Below are 18,792 nucleotides of genomic sequence, written 5' to 3'. Positions count from 1 at the left end.
CAATATAGCCATAATTAGGAATTTTCATCAAACTGAATCAAGTTTTGAAGTTACCACTATGGAAATTAATGGGATTTTTCCTAAAAGAACAATAATGTTTACTTTAGTATTAAATTTTTAAAATACATTATAAAAAAGTTTCTCTACTTTTTCCTGTTCAAACCTGAAGATATATTACACCTACCAGTAACATCCAATCATGAACACCTACCAGTAATATTCAATTACTATAGCAATAATTCTCAAAAGAGGCATCTGCATTTAAGGATTATACTTTCTATGTAAGGCTTTTAATAATCCTGTGTGATCTCACAGAAGCTTTGTCTTCTAAAATGGACAAAGAAGGAATATCAACAAACTCCTACCTGTTCTGGCATAGCTCCATGTTCAATTCCAGTCTTCAATAATCTGTAGCAATTACCAAATAGATCCCATTTTGTGAGATCATGAGCACTAAAATAAACAAAAATGCATTAACTTTATTTTAGAGTAGAAGAAAATTGAAATTTGAACTCAGTTTGAGTAGGTAGAAGTATAAACTAACTTCATTTTCTTATAGAATCAAAAAAGATGGATAAAAATGTTCAAGTACTCAGAAAGAAAGGAAGAAGTAAAGAGGATGGAAGTAGAGAAAAAAGGAAGGAAGGAAAGAAAAAGGAAGAAAAAGGGAAAAGGGAAAGAGGGACAAGGACGATGAAGGGGGAGAGGAGACAAAATATATAAGCTGATATTAGGAATTAATTAAAAGAAACTAATTAACAATAAAAATTCGCTCCTTTTAATGAAGGTTACTACTACATAGTCAACCTAAGTTTGTATTCCATTTCATTCTTCCTAGTATATTTTAAAACACATTTTAACAAATCCATTCATAATTTCAAAACATAAAAATACATATGTATTTTTTTTTTAATTTTTTTATTTTTGAGACAGAGAGAGACAGAGCATGAACGGGGGATGGTCAGAGAGAGGGAGACACAGAATCTGAAACAGGCTCCAGGCTCTGAGCTGTCAGCACAGAGCCCAACACGGGGCTTGAACTCACTGACCGTGAGATCATGACCTGAGCCGAAGTGGGTCGCTTAACCGACTGAGCCACCCAGGCGCCCCCACATGTATTTTTAAAAGAAATTTGTATTTATAAAATAGAGATAAAGAAAGACAGAAATAGGGGAAAGGAAATATGGCAAAGCTCGAAATTTAGTGTGGCTATAGGCTTCTTAATTGAAATAATGCTGACATTTTATTTTCTCATGAGTTCTACTACTAAAAATAGATCAGTGAATGTTAACTTTCATTTTGAAATGTCAAAATATTTTTTAAAATAGGAGTTTTGACATTAGTTGTCAATTATTATTTTGAAATGTCAAAATATTTTTAAAACTAAGAGTTTATTTCTCCAAAGAAGTCTAAAAAATGTACTTGTGTAAAAAGAAAATCTAAGTCTTAGATTTTAGACATTGCTTTGAAATCTGAAGTGTTCATTAATGTAAGGGCTACACTTAAACATTCTTTAGACAGCAAAGATCTTTATTTTCCTTTCTTTATGGAGCAAACACACTTCATTAACAAGGGACATGTAAATTACAATTTGAAAATGACACTTAGATGAACTTTCATGGCTTCCTCCCAAATTTTTTTATTAAGATTTCTAAAAGCTATCAATTGAAAATTATACCTATAAAACTCTATCTAGTTTATGGGGCGCCTGGGTGGCTCAGTTGGTTAAGTGTCCGACTTTGGCTCAGGTCATAATCTCAAGGTTTATGAGTTTGAGCTCCATATTGGGCTCTGGGCTGACAGCTCAAGTCTGGAGCCTGCTTCAGATTCTGTGTCTCTGTCTCTCTCTCTGCCCCTCCCTCACTCATGCTCTGTCTCTGTCTTTCAAAAATGAATATTAAAAAATTAAAAAAAAAAAAACAACTCTAGCTTATAGAGTAAGCCCATCTAATGTGTTAATAATATTGATGGGGCGCCTGGGTGGCGCAGTCAGTTAAGCGTCCGACTTCAGCCAGGTCACGATCTCGCAGTCCGTGAGTTCGAGCCCCACGTCGGGCTCTGGGCTGATGGCTCAGAGCCTGGAGCCTGTTTCCGATTCTGTGTCTCCCTCTCTCTCTGCCCCTCCCCCGTTCATGCTCTGTTTCTCTCTGTCCCAAAAATAAATAAACATTAAAAAAAATAATAATAATATTGATTAACAAACTTTTACAGTGTACAGTGTACATTTGTTACACTTGAATGATAAATCTTACTCCTTAAATAATCAAATAATAAAAACCAATAATTTATAGAGAGAAAATCTGAATAGTAAAAAAATCATAACATCTCTATATTTGTCTAAAATTTTCCATTGTTATACAGACGTCAAATATTATCAAAACAGTCTATTTTACGTTGGCTAATATATGTTATTAACCAAATCTAAATAAAATGACGTACTTATGAAAAGAGGTTAACCGCTTTAATGTAGAAAGAACATTGTAAATATCATCATCATCAGCTTCTTCTCCCTATAAATAAAAAAAAGACATCACTTCATTACCATAACTTTACTTACCCTCAAATTCACACGAAAGTCTGTTAATGCTTACTGCCTAAAAGAATTCTTTTTTATTATATAAAGAGTACATATTCACTGTTGGTAAGAAACAAGGTATAAATAAGCAAAAAAATAAAAATAACAGTCATAATTGTAATACCCAGAGATAACCATTTTTGCATTTTAAACAATGTCATAAATGTTAACTTTGTACATTTTTTTGATTAATACTTTAGCATAAATTCACTGAAACTGCTGAGTGAAAAGGTACGTGCTTTAAAGATTTTAATGGTTACTTCAAAGATTTTACTGTCAGTTCCTTTGGTAGCTCAAAATCACAATGAAAAATAAAAAATGGTTGATAAAACTCAGAAGTTAAAATTAAAAATTAGAAGTTGGAAAAATTGGTTACATAGATTAAAAAGAAAATCCTATCAGTCTGGCCATCAGAGCACAGAAATCTGTGGGGGTTCCAAATTGCCTTACAATGATTGGAGGAAGAGGGCAAGAAATGGGAATCACAAAAATAATTATAAAAATAACCAGCTGGAGAAGTGCCTGGGTGGCTCAGTTGAATAAGTGTGTGACTCTTGATTTTAACACAGGTCATGATCTCACAGTTTGTGGGTTCGAGCCCCATGTCGGGGCTTCAGATCTCCTGTCTCCCTCTTTCTCTCTCCCCCTCCTCTGGTCATGCTCACTCTCTCTCCTTCAAAAATAAAATAAACATTAAAAAAAAAAACAGTTGGGAGAGGTCTGCTGCTATCCTGGGCACACCATTGGTGAGTGGCTGTTCCTTATAAGTACACTTAATTTTTATGTTGTATTCATTAGCACATTATAGGAGTTGAATAATATTAAAATGTAATTTAGGTTCCAGGAATAAAAAATGAAAAAATGAATTAAGAAAAGCCAGACCTTAAAAAGGTATTTCTTAAAAGAGAAAAGATTTAGCTTTTATGAAATAGGTGTTTAAAATAAAGTATAACCAAGGCTAATCTTTACAGGATGAACAGCTGCAATAATGCTAAGATCTGAAAGAGGTAGGGAATTCTACTAGATTTTACTTTAAAATGGAAACAATTTACACATTCAACAACTCTGAATAACTACTAGCCAAAATTATCACATATATACACATTAACTTTAAAACAGACCTCTTGCAGTAGATCTTCCACAGAATGATTGAATCGATCTACAAACTCGTCAATTAGCTGACTTCGAGCTATGTCAACTCTGTTCTGGATGGTATACTCTTCACTGCATAATATGCTATAGGTTTTACTGCAGGCTTCTAGAACATCTGATTCTACATGTTTCTCCACAACAAATTTAATCTGTTTTAATAAAGCATCCAGATGCTGAGGAAAAAAAAAAAAAACTATGATATTTAGATTAATAAAAATAAGCATCTGTCAAATTATAAACCTATAGATTACATGAAATGAAATAATCTAGTTAAACTGACTATAATAGAATTTCAATTTCACAGTGTCTTACCTTTTCCATTCTACCTGTGCTATAAATTTCTAGATCAAAATACTGTGGGATTTGTAGCAAGTTTGCTACCTTCTCTGCATCTGCAGAATACTAGAAGGAAGAGAAGCAAAGAAAAAAGAAGTGACTACTTTAATAGTTCAGTGTAATAAGCAAACTCAGTGGCATATTAGCACAGAAATGTAAATGAAACTATACCTTTGATAGCAACATAGGAAGTGTGATAATAAAATGCTCAGTCAATTTGTTTCTATCATCAATTTGAGTTTTTCTCTCTTTGGCAGTTAGCACCTAGAAATAAATTTAAATGGGCAAAGAACATAATGTCACATACTAATTTATAAATCTAGAATGTTACACAGAACAATGAAGCACTGGCAGATAACGTACCCGAGAATTTTCAGAGGAGCTTAACAAACTAATTACTAAAACAAATATCTCTAGTTTTATGCTTATTTCTAGTTAATATGCAGTATTATTTTATGAAATAACTACTTATTTAAGAATCACCCAAATTTAGATAAATTACTACTTGTTTAGGTTAAATAAAACAAAAACAAACACTTCTATAAAACCAATTATCAACATAAAAATATTAGAACTAATGGTGAAACAATTTTTCCAGAGTTTTAACCTCAATATGTTAACAGTAATCTCCCCTATGTTAAATACACTTTTCTGAAAATACTTTAGAAAGTAATGCTTTTATATTATCAGCAGCTAATAAATTTTCACTTATTTTTTGACGCATATACTAACAATATCTCTGCACTCAAGATAATCATTTCCCCAAAATATTCTGCATTTTGTATTTATCTTGAAGGAACTTAGGATCATAATGTTGAATGGTATTACAAAACAGAAACATTCCAATATAAATTACCACTTTATAAATGTAAACCCTCATTTAAAAAAAAATCAATACAGCTTTTATTGTATCTTTAAAACACCACAAATAAGTCTGAGAAATCATTTGGCACCTTGTTGTTTCTGTAGCTGGGACATCTTTTCTATTGTCTGAGAGTGAGAGAGTGCGGGGAGGTGTAGAGGGAGAAGGAGAGAGAGAATCTTAAGCATTAAGTTAGATGCCTGGAATGCCTAGGTGGATCAGTAAAGTAACTGTACTTAAGCATTCAGGCTCAAGTCATGATCTCATGGTTCTTGAGATCAAGCCCTGCATCAGGCTCTACACTGACACTGGGATTATCTCTTTCCCTCTCTCTGCCCCTCCTCTGCTCACACTGGTGTGCTCACACTCTCTCTCAAAATAAACTAGGAAAAAAAAAAAAGCTGACTTTTAACCGACTGAATCACCCAGGCACTTAGGTGATTCCACAATCACCCTGGAAAACTTAGATCTTATTCATCAGGCTGCTGAACTGTTTTTTTTTGTTTTTTGTTTTTTTTTTTCACAGATACCATCCCAACATTTTCTGATATTCTTGTTTTTAACTGTTGTGGCTTTCTGAATCAAAGCAGCTGAATCTGACACAAGTTCACTGTCATTTCCTTAACGAATTAACTCATCTTTCTGGGCCTGAGATACTCAACAAGCAACACCTTGGCCTCATCCGAAGCTTGCAGATGTATTTTTCACTCAAGAAATTTCAGACTTCAACAAGAGAACCACTATCTCGAATAACAATGTTGTTGGGGAAGTGAGCATACAAAGACCCTCCCTTGTAATGGAAGCCCAGTGTAACGCCCTTGATCATGTTCTGTACATGACTACAGATAATGCGAACCAGAGCCATTTCTTTTCTATTTGCCCACCATTTGTCAACTTGGAGCCTCTTCTTTTTCTTTCCAAGGAGACTGAGTCTCTTTGCAGGGTTTGTCTGGCATCCTTCACAATAGTAGTGCATCCCTTCAGAGCGATGTCAACATTTTTTGGAATGTTGATAGTTTGCTGAGAATGGTCTTCATTCTCACAGATGTTTGAGAATGTGAAACAATAGGGCCTCCTATCTGATTCTTCTTCCAGGAACTTAATATTGTTTTTCTACCTCTTAAAATACAAAATAATCACTCTGGAATGATTTACCAAGTATTGTATTCAGTTCTGCACAAAGTAATAAAAAGGACTACATATAAAGTGGAATACACATCTAGGAATGTATTCAGGGTATTGAGAAGTCTTGAAATTCACTTGATAATGTATGAAAGGTCTAAGAATATTGATTTTAGGGAAAAAGCTGTCTTTGATTGAGTGATCATGTTAGGCAGTCTACATGCACGAACTCAGTTAATCCTCACAGTATCTCTGATGGGATGGTAAAAATGGAATACCACGTATGAAGGGAGACTTTGCCAGTATCTAACAAAACTGTATACATATCTTTCCTCTGATCTAATGATCTCACTTTGAAGCAATCTACCCCACCAACACACATGGTACAAGTATGAAATGACACAAGATTATTCACTACACATTATTTCTAATAGTAAAAGACTGGCAACAACCCAAAAGACTCTCAGTAGTGTACCCACATAATGGATATTATGCAGCCATAAAAAAATAAAGATCTCCAAATACAGTTATGGAGTGATATCTAGGATATACTGTTAAATAAAAAATGTAAGGTACAGACACTGTACAAAATATTCTATCTTTTGAGGGTGAGAGAAAGGAGGATGGAGTACATGCATTTACCTATACTTGTAAAATGAAACACTGAAAGGATAATCTGAAAACAAATAAAAATGGTTACTGGTAGGAGGGAGAAACGTGTATCAAAGACTTCTCTGAATGTTTTTTTATTTAAAAAATTTTTAAATTTATATCCAAGTTAGTTAGCATATAGTGCAATAAAGTTTTCAGGAGTAGATTCCAGTGATTCATCCCCTATGTATAACACCCAGTGCTCATCCCAACAAGTGTCTTCCTTAATGCTTCTTACCCATTTAGCCAGCCCATTCCCCCACCCACAACCCCACCAGCAACCCTCGGTTTGTTCTCTATAGTTAAGAGTCTCTTATGTTTTGTCCCCTCTCTGTTTTTATATTATTTTTGCTTCCCTTCCCTTATGTTCATCTGTTTTGTATCTTAAATTCCATGTATGAGTGAAGTCATATGATATTTGTCTTTCTCTAATTTCACTTAGCATAATACCCTATAGTTCCATCCATGTTGTTGCAAATGGCAAGATTTCATTCTTTCTGATTGCCGAGTAATACTCCTCCGAATGTATATTTTTACGTTTTTCACCTTTTAACTACATAAATGTTTTACATATTTCCAAAAAATAAAAGAAAAAACATACAAAATCAAAGAGGGAAAAACCTTGTCATGCTAAATTTAAGTCATAAATATCAACATAACTGTGTAATTTAGTATATATGGATATATACAGAGAAATATATACATATATATTTTTAGCTCTGTATACTCAAAATGCCTATCAGAAATAATAATCAATTGACAGTGAGTACTCTTAGGTACAAGATTTTAACTTTAAATACTACTCTATTAAAAGGAACCAGGGTTTCTTGGAGATTCCTATGTTAGGGTAATGTAAGAATCAGCCGCCAAGTGACACCCAGTAACTCCTTCCTGGTATTCATGCCCTTGTAGTCTCTTCCCACAGTGACTAAGGCTGACATGTGTAATCAAAAGGAGGTTGTGGAAATGATGTTGTGTGACTTTTGAGAAATAGATCATAAAAGACACAGAAGTCTACCTTACTTTCCTTTGGTTCATTCATTCTGCTTTATTCTCACTTTGATCATTCACTCTGGGAGCAGGGGGAGGGGGTAGCAACCATGTCCTGAAAGCACTCAAACAGTCCTACTGAGATGTCCACATAGTGAGGATCTAAAGCCTCCCACTAACAATCAACACTAACTCGCCAGTCATGTAAGTTAAGCCATTTATAGAAGCAGTAAAATAACAATAAAATCTTCAGAGGCTAAAGCCCTGACTAACATCTTAAATGCAAACCTATAAGAAACCTTAAGCCAAAAGAACAGCTAAGGCACTCCCAAGTTTCTGACCCACAGAAACTGTATGAGACTATAAAGCCTTATTGTTTTAAGTCTCTAAGTTTTAAAGTAATTTCTTTACATAGCAATAGAAAACTAATATAAACAGTAAAGGTAGAAAGTGAACTTGTTGAGAAAGCAAGAAGGTGCTTAAAAAATGATTAACACAAGTCAAAAGGGTAAGGAATGTTTAGCCTGAAAGGGCTCAGTTAAAGTTGGAACAACACATAAAGTTTTTAAAACTTTTATTTTGGAAAAATTTAAAAAGTACTCATTCTGTCACTATTACTTCATTAATTTCCTAAAGACTTTAATTTCCTGTAGCATTTTAAGGCAAATTCTTGGTATATCATTTCACCCATAAATATTTCACTGTATGTTTTTAACAGATGAAGACTTAAGGATAAAACTTGCCATCTCCAACAAAATTAAACAATAACTCCTTACTATCTTTCCATAGCCAGTCCATAGTTTTTTCTATTTTTATTTTTTGGATTTCTGTACATTCATATTTAATGTAAGCTTTGATACGGTTGCATTTATGTCAGCCATTTTGTTATCTATACATCTCATCTTTTTTTGTGCATTTCTTCTTTACTATGTTTTTTGGAGTTAAACATTTTTTAGTATACTATTATAATTTATTTGTTGATTTTGCTTTCATTTTCTTTAGGTATCAGTAGTTGCTCTAGGGATTATAATATACTTCTTTAGTTTACTATAATCAACTTTAGATTAATATTGAGTTACAGCAAAATACAACAATTTTGCTCCGATACAATTCCATTTCCTTTACCCTTATTTTATTATGTGTGTTATTATATATGTGTTATTGCTGTAACATATATCTGCATATCTTATAATCTTAATGCTTTAGTGCTATAATTATTGCTTTTATTAATTTTATGTCCCTTTAAAGAAGAGGAAAAAGAGATATATTAATATACATGGCCTTTTATAGCCACCCACATAGTTACTATTTCTGGTGCTCTTCATTCTTTCCTATGAATTAGAATTAACATCCAGTATTACTCTTTATAGCTTAAAGGACTTCTTTCACTATTTCTTCTGAGGCAGGTCTTCCAGCAACATATCTCTAAATTCTCGTTTATCTGGGGATGTTTTTAATTCACCTTCATATTTGAAAGGTAATTTTACTGGATTTAGAATTCTTGGTTGGCAATTTCTTTTCTTTCAGTGAATATTTCATTCTGTCAGTCTTCTGGCCTCTACTGTTTTATAAAAAATTAATTAGTAATCTTATTACAATTGCCCTCTACATGACATGTTTTTCCTCTTGCTGCTTTCAAGATGTTTTCGTCTTTGGCTTTCAACAGTGACTATCCTGTCCAGAGATGAATCTTTTGTGTTTACACTACTTGAGTTTTGTGAAGCTTCTTTATCTGTGGATTATGTTTTTCACCAAATTTGGGAAGTTTTTGGCAATTATTCCTTCAAGTGTTTTTCTTTCCTCTTTCTCTCCTTTCCTTCTGGAACTCTCATTATACAAATTTGATGCACTTATTATTGTTTCACATATTTCTCAGGCTCTGTTCATTTTTCTTCAGTCTTCTTTACTCTCTGTTCTTCAGAATGATTTTTATTAATCTAGGTTCATGTAGGATGTTTCTTGTCATCTCAAATGTGCTGTTAAACCCAAATAATGAATTTGAAATGTCACTGTACTTTTCAACTCTAGAATTTCCATTAAGTTTTTTCATTATTAAGATTCCTTATTTGTTATATTTTCCTGTAATTCTTTGAACATATTTTCCTTTAATTCTTTCAACATATTTTCTGAAGTATTTGCTAAATCCAATAATTAGGCCTATTGAAAAGCCATTTCTATCATCTGCTTTTTTCACCCAGAGTATGGTCACATTTTACTGTTTCTTTGCATGGCTGTAATTTTTCTGGAAGAGTCAACATTTTTAGGTAATATGGTGAAGCAATTATGGATTTTTAACGGATTTTTCTGAGTTTCATTACTTAAAAAAGTAATCTTAAACCTGAAATATATATATAATCTGTCTCTCCCATGATGTATGTAGCCTCTGCTTAGAATTTTCATTATTTTTGTTTTAAAGCCTGTTTCCTAAGAGTTTTCAGTATTTCAATAGATTCCTGGTCAATCAATGATTTGGGCAGAGTTGGTGCTTAAATACTTCCAACATATAAGGCTTCTCCCCTCTGAGACCTGGGTTAGAAAGTATATTCAAAGATCAGCCACTTCTTCAAGAAACAACAAGTGTTGGAGAGGATGTGGAGAAAAAGGAACACTCATGCACTGTTGGTAGGAATGCAAACTGGTGCAGCCACTGTGGCAAACAGTATGGACATTCCTCAAAAAGTTAAAAATAGAACTGTTCCACAATCTAGTAATTGCAATACTGGGTAAAATGCAAAAAACACAAACTGAAAGGGATACATGCAACTTTATGTTTATTGGAGCATTATTAAAATAGTCAAATTATGGAAGCAGCCCAATGTCCACTGGTAGATGAATTGATAAAGAAGATACTGTATACATACACAATGGAATATTATGCAGCCATAAAAAGGAATGAAATCTTGCCATTTGCAATGACATGCATGGAGCCAGAGAGTATAATGCTAAGTGAAATAAGTCAAGACAAAGATAAATAGCATATGATCGTACTCATAGGTAGAATTTAAGAAACAAAACAAACGAGCAAAGGAAAATAAAAAGAGACACACACAAACCAAGAAACAAACTCTTAACTATAGAGAAGGAACTGATGGTTACCGGAGGGGAGGTGGGTGGGGCATTTGGGGATTAAAGAGTACACTTATCATCATGAGCACTGAGTAATGTACAGAATTCCTGAATCACTATATTGTACATATGAAACTAATATAACACTGTATTTTAACTGTACTGGAATTAAAATAAAAAACTTAATAAAAAAAAAAAGTCCAGCTAATACCTAAGTTTGCTTTGACTTTTATTTTCCATTGGCTTTTCTCAGGTTTCTCAGTCAGCCAGTGATGTATGGAGAGCTCATCTCATCCTTTTATGGCTTTTTCATTTCCAGGATTTTTTAGATTCTTGGCTGGTCCACTGTTCTTCCCACCTGGGACCACAACCTCTGAATATCACAGCTGTGGGTTTTCCTTGTTTGTTTCTACCATGTTTGCCATTTTTAGTTCACAAAACTCTGGACTTTTGCCATTTGTACCATATTGAGTCTGCCCCCTCTGCGAGCAAAGCTGCTGTTTTTTGCAGACAGTACCACTCTGGTAACACGACATCAACTTTGTGGATGGGTGTGTGTGCATCATAATCCCAGGCAAGAAGGCAGCAGACTCCTGTTGCTTTTACCTGAAGCTTTAGCAGCTTTTCAAAAACAAATCCTTCAATTTGTTTTTTTATCTCTGGTGAACTTCCAGAGCTCTTCGATAAGTTTTTTTTAACAAATTTTGCAGTTTCATTTTTTCTTTTTTTGTAGAGAGAAATTACCTACCTCTGCACACCACCAGAGCTGGTCTTTCCATCAATGACTATCTCAATTCATCTTTATAACCAATAAAACTTGCATTATTAGCCCCATATTACAAATAAGAGAATTAACACACAAAGAAAATAATCAACTATCTTAAGATTAAATAGTTGCTAAATGGAAGAGTAAAGTTAGGCAGTTTGCTTTCAGAGCCTTCCTGCATTTTTAACAGATATGAATGTGAAAATTATTAAAGTACTAGAACAGAAGCAGGTACAGGTGCTTTGGGAACATGGAAGAAAAGAATCTATTTTTGAAACCTAAGTGCAGTAGACAGTATATAATGACAAAGCACCACAGCATGTATCCTTTACAGAAATTTCATGTTTTTATGCATACATATACCATCAAAATTTTCAAATATTTAAGACAGTTAATTACATTAAAAGTCTTTTGGTAGATTTCTCACTAATTTAACTTACTCTCTTGCCAGTACCCCTTCCCACTGGAGGATGTGCCTCAGCAGCTTGACGAATTGTACAAACCATTAGCTCTATAAGAGCACTCTCTTGACGGTCAGACATTGCTAAAGTGAAACAAAATGCATTAGTATGAGTAGACAGTTTTATAATAACCATGTATTAAAGAGAACACACAGTTATAAAAAACTGCAAACATATTCTATTACTGGTTATTTTAAAGACTGAAGTTAAGCTCGCTTATCCTAAGTCAAACATGAAAGAGAATTAGAAAGTAAAGAAAAAGAGGACACTGGTTTCTTCTAATACCCAGTCTAAGACCATATTTCTGAATTAGGCAATACCAAAATTTTACCATATTTCCTTCTCATCATTTAAAGCTCATACAATAAGATATCTTTTTCTAAAAAAAGTGAGCTCTACGTATTTTTAAAAAATAACAATAGATTTTGAATATCTTTCAAGTCACTATGTACACATTATGAATAATTTCTTAAATAATTATAAGTTATTACATAATAAGTGTTCCACAATTTAGTCAACCTTCTTCTTTTACTCAAATTGTTTCCAAATTTTTGTCACTATAAACAATGCAGTAACAAATATCATTAACACACATATATTTATGTAACTGATACTTATGTTTCTGTAGAATAAATTCTGAGACAGGGTAATGGGTCAAAGGGTAAAATAAATATAAGGTTATTTATGGAAATTCAAACCTCCAACTGCAATGATGTTTGGTTCCTCATATCCCTAGCCAGCACTAAATGTCACAAATCCCTTTAATTTCTGCCAATTTGAAAAATGGTTATTTCGTTATTTTGCTTCTTCCTTTGTACTAATCAGTGAAATGTATTTTCTTGTTTTATTGGCTTAGAACTTTTTTCTGAGATTTTTATATTTATTCTTTGCCCATTTTTCTACTGCTATTCACCTTTCTTGAATTCCTGCGTATAAGGAGTAGTAACTTTGTCTTTTGAATGAGGCAAATATTTTCTCCTAGTTTGTCCTTTTGATGCCAGAATCTTCAGGGTATCTTTTGTTAGACTTTTTTTTTTTTTACAGAAATTGTTAATTTTTACAAAGTTACATCTGTACTGTTTCATGGCTTCTGGCTTTTTTTTTATCTTTCTAGTTTTAATGAGATATAATTGACATATAACACTGTACAAGTTGTACAGCATAATGATCTGACTTACATATATTGTGAAATTATCACAAAGTTAACGAACATCTATTATCTCATACAGATACAAAAAGGCTCCTGGGTTTCTTGCATTGCTTTCAAAGATCTCCTTGTCCTAGAGATTATTGGAATATATTTTCTTTAATTAAAAAAAAGTTTATTTTTGAGGGAAAGAGAGAGCAAGCAAGGCGGGGGGGGGTGGGGAGAGGGATGGACAGAGAGGGGGACACAGAATCCAAAGCAGGCTCCAGGCTCCGAGAGATTAGCACAGAACCTGAAGTGGGGCTTGAATGCGTGACCTGCAAGATCGTGACCTGAGTTGAGGTCAGATGCTCAACCGAGTGAGCCATCCAGGCGTCCCTAAAAATATATTTTCTAATTCATTTTCTTCTCTCTCTCTAGCTTTTATAAATTTATTCTGTCTGAAATTTATTTCTGCTGGTTGCATGAATATGGCCTATTTATTCCTACACCAGATGAACAGCCAATTATGCCTCCACCATTGTTAAGTAAACCAGCTTTCCCTGCATTTAAATGTCCCACTTAAACATTTAAAAAATGTTTTAGGTTCTCATATATGGTTAGATGATTTCTGGATTCTTTAGGTTCACTAATCTATTTGTCTATTTCTATTACAACGCCATCCTATTTTGATGATAGCTGCTTTATAATGTGTTACACCTTAATATATAACTTAATTCAACTAATCTGAACATTTAGTTGAACAAGATTCCCTTACCCAGGCCTTTTTCTAAATATTTTCTAATTTCTATAATGTTAACAGCAAACAATTAATTAAGCACTGAAAAAAATTTTTTTAATGTTTATTTTTTAGAGAGAAAGACAAGAGCATGAGTGGGGGAGGGGCAAAGAGAGGGAGGGAGACACAGAATCCGAAGCAGGCTCCAGGCTCTGAGCTATGAGCAGAGAGCCTGAAGCAGTGCTCTAACTGTGAAGCACGAGATCATGACCTGAGCTGAAGTTGGACACTTAACTGACTGAGCCACCCACACACTACTAATTAAGCACTTATTATGAGTAAGGCACTGTTGTAAGTGATTTGTAGGTTAACTTGTTTTATCTTCAACACAATTCCAAGAGATAGAACTAATATCTTCACACTTTACAGATAGGGAAAATGAGCCACAGAGTTAAGTAACTTTCAAAGTACTCAGGTAGTAGTGGAGTCAAAACATGGACTCAGGTAGTCTGATTCCTGGGTCGGTGCTCTTAAGCACTATCCTTTTAAACAAAAGAAAACATTTTATATGAAATCATTTTGGTTAGTTCCTCCTCTCATCTCATCTTGAAGAACTTGCAGAAACCCAACGGAATTCAAACTGGTATTTTGTTTTATTTTCTTATTTGAGAGACAGAGAGAGAGAGAGAGAGAGAGCGCGAGAGAGCATGAGTGGGGCAGAGGGAGAGAGAATCCCAAGTATGCTCCATGCTCAGTGTGGAGCCTGACGCGTGGTTTGACCCCATGACCCCAGGGTCATGACCAGAGGCAGAATCCAGAGTTGAGTGCTCAATTGACTGAGCCACTCAGGCACTTCTTGCATTGGTATTGAAAAAAAAAAAATTATATACTACACGGAAAGAATGGACATTTTTGTAATATTTTCAGTCAGGTACATAGCATAGCTCTTTATTTTTGAGATCTTATCTGATGTCAAATTAACAAAATGTTATGGTTTTCTTCACACTGATTTGGTACTTTTCTTATCGAATTCATTCCTATATATTTTTAAAGATAGAAATTTGACACTGATTTGAATAGCTTAATTCTATCTGTCTGCCTCTCTCCCCCTTTCTCTGTATACTTATTTATGTTAAAGGCTAAAAGATACGGGGATTATAGAGACAGACTTAGGTATAAATTAAGAGAGATTAAGCTTTAGAAGTTATATTGATTATTTAAAAAATGGGCAATATCAATGAGAAGGAAAAGACATAATAAAATCCTGTCCTTTTTATTCTGTACTAAAATCATCCTGTATAATATGATGTATGGATATCTTAATGCAATCATTTTTTGGTTTTAACATTTTAATTGTCTTAGGAAAAACACATGAAGTTCAGCCTGTCTTAGGAAAGCCACATGAAATAGCTTCAGCTCTTCCATTTATACTCCTTGATCCAAATAAAAGGAAAAAAGCTTCCCACTTAATAAAACAACTAAGTTTCAATTTTTATGATTCTAGAATTTTATACTTTTCCACATTTGATAAAAGGAATGACAAGTTTGTCTATGAACTAAATGTATTTTCTTTTACTTATGAAGAAAATTTAGTTGTGTAGAAAATGAGGAGAGAGAACTTATCAAGTACAGAAACATTCCCCTACTCTGTATAAAAATCCTTAGTGTTGAAGAATAACCCAACCTTACAGTGTCCAATGACATTAATTTTGTTAGTTTATAATTTTGAATCATCTATTTAGACATGGTAAACTCAAAACAGTTAAAATTTAATTGAAATTCCCTTTGAGATATGACAGCCAAGCCAAATAATAAAATTTGAAAGCATAACAAGCCATAAGTCACAGACAAGAGCCAAACAGCCACAGTGAGGGTAAGAAATGGGTAGCTGTTTGCACTATGAATTAGCAGGTAACTATACAACTTTCTAAAGCTTCGGAAACCTCTTTGTACATTATCTCCATTTCCTCACTAATGTTTTATTCACATCACCTTGAACTGTGGCTTCTTTCCCTGACTACGATTGAAAAGAAATGCTTAAAAGTCACCAACAACCTAAATCACCACTAAAACTGATAATCTTTGCAGTTTTTCTTCTTCTCTGTAATATATGTTATTAACCCCAGGTCTCTTGAACATCCTCTTTACTGAGCCTCTATAAGGTATAATAATTTCTTACTACCTTTTTTATATAGCTTGCTAGAGGCTCTTAGTCTCTCTTGCCCTTCCAGCTTTTGTCCCCTAGCCACAATCTTTAAAACTCAGCCATGGGCTCTTTCTTTTTTTTCTTTATAATTCATCTTCCTCTTCTATATTTTTATTATCATTTCCCATACAGACCATCACGGCAGTTTCCGAACTGGTCTTCTGCCTATTCCAAATGATGTTTGCAAATATCACTTTTCTTAAAATATGAATTGGATCATATCACTCCCATGTTCAAAATATTTGCATGCCTATTACTTAGAATGAACTAAATAAATCTCCTTACAAGCTAAAATGTTCTACATTATCTGGCTTCTGCCTGTATCTCATCTTGTGCCACTGGTTCACTACACTCTAGCTATTGCAGCTCCTGCAACATAATATCATTCATGCTTCAGATCCTCTATAATTGCTATCTACCCTACCTAGGAGGCTCTCTTTTGACACTTCCCATGGCTAGCCTCCTCATCCTTCAGATTTTTTTTTTTTAAATGTTTATTTGTGTGTGTGTGTGTGTGTGTGTGTGTGTGTGAGAGAGAGAGAGAGAGAGAGAGAGAGAGAGAGAGAGAGAGAGAAAACATGAGCAGGGGAGGGGCAGAGAGAAAGGGAGACACAGAATCAATTCAAAGCAGGCTCCAGGCTCCGAGCTGTCAGCACAGAGCCCGATGTGTGGCTTGAACCCATGAACTGCAGGATCATGACCTAAGCGAAAGTCAGGTGCCTGACTGACTGAGCCACCCAGGCGCCCCCTCATCCTTCAGTTTCTTGACTCACAGGTGGCCTCCTCAGCGAATTCTTCCTTTAGGGATTCAATCTAAAGATGGACCCCTCATAATATTATCATCCATCACACTTATTAACTCCTGAATTATTCTTTTACTTGGTTTTGATCTGCCTTCGTTAAGAGAATGTAAACTTCTTATGGGCAGTGAGCTGACCTCGCTCAGGAATTCACCCTGAGTGCTTAGTGTTACAGTTAGAATACAGAAGGTGGTTAATAAATATTTTAAAATTGTAAATAAATTAATGATTCCTGCTTTGAAGAATTCCATTTGCCCATATATACTTTATCCAGTACCTAGATACTAGAATTCTACTAGCAGAAATGACCACAGAAGATTATCTACACTAGATTTTTTGGGATTTTCTTTTTAACAGATGAAGAAGCAGAAAACCACATAAGTCAAATGACTTAGTTATGGTTTTGTTACCTGGCTACCTGTTACCCAGGCCCTCATATTATACTAAAAATTTATCCAGTAATTTGATTCTGCTAAGGCGCGCGCACACACACACACACACACACACACACACATACATCAACAAACCACCACCACCACCATCACCACCACAACTTGACCCTTAAAAACACCATGAGGCATTCTTTAGGATATGATGATTTAAACTGCTATTGTAAATCTTTAACAATGTGTCTGTTTCCCCAAATTTCAGTCCTCTGTCTCCAACTGTTAACTGAACTTTCATCCACTGTCATACTCCACCTACCTAAAACATAACTTAATTTCTAATCACTCTCAAAAATAAAGGTTACTAGTGGTATTTTGTTACCAGAAAATACAGCTAAATACTAGCAAAGAAGATTGCTTTGGATGCCATTTCATGCCTGAGCTAGTATGTGGTACAGCATGCATGTGAACAAATGTGTGAAAAAAGTGGGGTCATGATATAGATACAGTTTTGTGCTTGTTATTCATAATCTCTTCAGCCTTGCCTTCATATCCTAAAACTTTGGTTCACTTAAAAACTTTTTTCCCATTTTATAACTCACTTTTCTAGCTAAAATCAAACTAAACAAACCTATGTCACGCCAAACCAAACTAACTTCTTGACTGAAGTTAAACCCAATGTCTTAACTAAACTTAAAATCACAAAACATCTAAGAGTACGTAGTTATTTCAACAAGATAAGTCCATGCAAAACACCTTGACAACTGACATAGTAATTACTATTTACTGACTGACATATCTTATTTAAATGAGTAAAAGGTTATAAGTACCAAAGCATAGCACTTTGTCTATTCTTTCTGTAATTTATATTCCCCTGCCTCCCTTCTTCTCCTTGGAAATAACCTTATAGAGCATGGGATGACAAAAAGAAAAAAAAACAAGTTCTAACCCACTCTGATAATACACTGATTCTATGGAAACAGTCAAGGGTAAAAAAATGAATGGAACGTACTACTATATACTATGGCAGGCACTTTGCTCAAGTGTTGACTGGACTGTATTTTATTAGAGAAAATGGTAAGATTCACTAGAAACAGAATGCATAAAGTCAGTGAATGTAGCAGGAACCCGTGTAAGTAAAATAAAGAGAAAATTTTGGAGTAATGTTGAGCGTTTGACCTAGTGAAACTAGTTGGACCATCAATTTTGAAATAGGGCCATCTTCTTAACAAGGATATCCAGGGAGAAAAACACATGAGAATAAAGTAAATTATAAAGTAGGGTCAAATATACTATAATTACCTGCACCTTAAAAGAAGGTCTGGGAAAATTTGGGGAAGGATTTTTGTTACAGATTAAGAATGAGGTTGTGAGGCAAATATTTGTTTAAACGAGGCAATGTGAGCCACTTTACTGGAGTGTATTTGTATATGATGCATACCTGTTGTTTCTCTCACTGAATTTGTTAAAGTCAGAGTAGATAATGCCAATTAGCATCACTGCTTAGAAAGAACACTAGGGGATGATCACTTTCCTAGTGACCTGTTCAGGTAG

The 18,792-nt window shown here is 34.2% G+C and overlaps 1 protein-coding gene and 1 pseudogene across 2 annotated transcripts in view; both read right to left on the bottom strand.

Moving 5' to 3' along the window:
* Window positions 1–18,792, bottom strand: part of STAG1 (stromal antigen 1) — a 410,827-nt gene that overhangs the window by 72,397 nt on the left and 319,638 nt on the right. For both annotated transcript variants that reach the window (XM_043595334.1, XM_043595335.1), the window contains 6 exons: window positions 11,961–12,064; window positions 4,235–4,327; window positions 4,040–4,129; window positions 3,697–3,900; window positions 2,440–2,510; window positions 366–453 (listed from right to left, as the gene is read on the bottom strand). In XM_043595334.1, the coding sequence (XP_043451269.1) occupies window positions 366–453; window positions 2,440–2,510; window positions 3,697–3,900; window positions 4,040–4,129; window positions 4,235–4,327; window positions 11,961–12,064 (650 nt within the window). The remainder of the gene's footprint in view (window positions 1–365; window positions 454–2,439; window positions 2,511–3,696; window positions 3,901–4,039; window positions 4,130–4,234; window positions 4,328–11,960; window positions 12,065–18,792) is intronic.
* Window positions 5,393–11,290, bottom strand: LOC122492232 (annotated as a pseudogene).

This window comes from Prionailurus bengalensis, chromosome C2 (genome assembly GCF_016509475.1).
Source record: "Prionailurus bengalensis isolate Pbe53 chromosome C2, Fcat_Pben_1.1_paternal_pri, whole genome shotgun sequence".
NCBI lineage: Eukaryota > Metazoa > Chordata > Mammalia > Carnivora > Felidae > Prionailurus > Prionailurus bengalensis.
The sequence above is the reverse complement of the archived record's forward strand: the minus strand, read 5'-3'. Positions and strand labels throughout refer to the sequence as shown.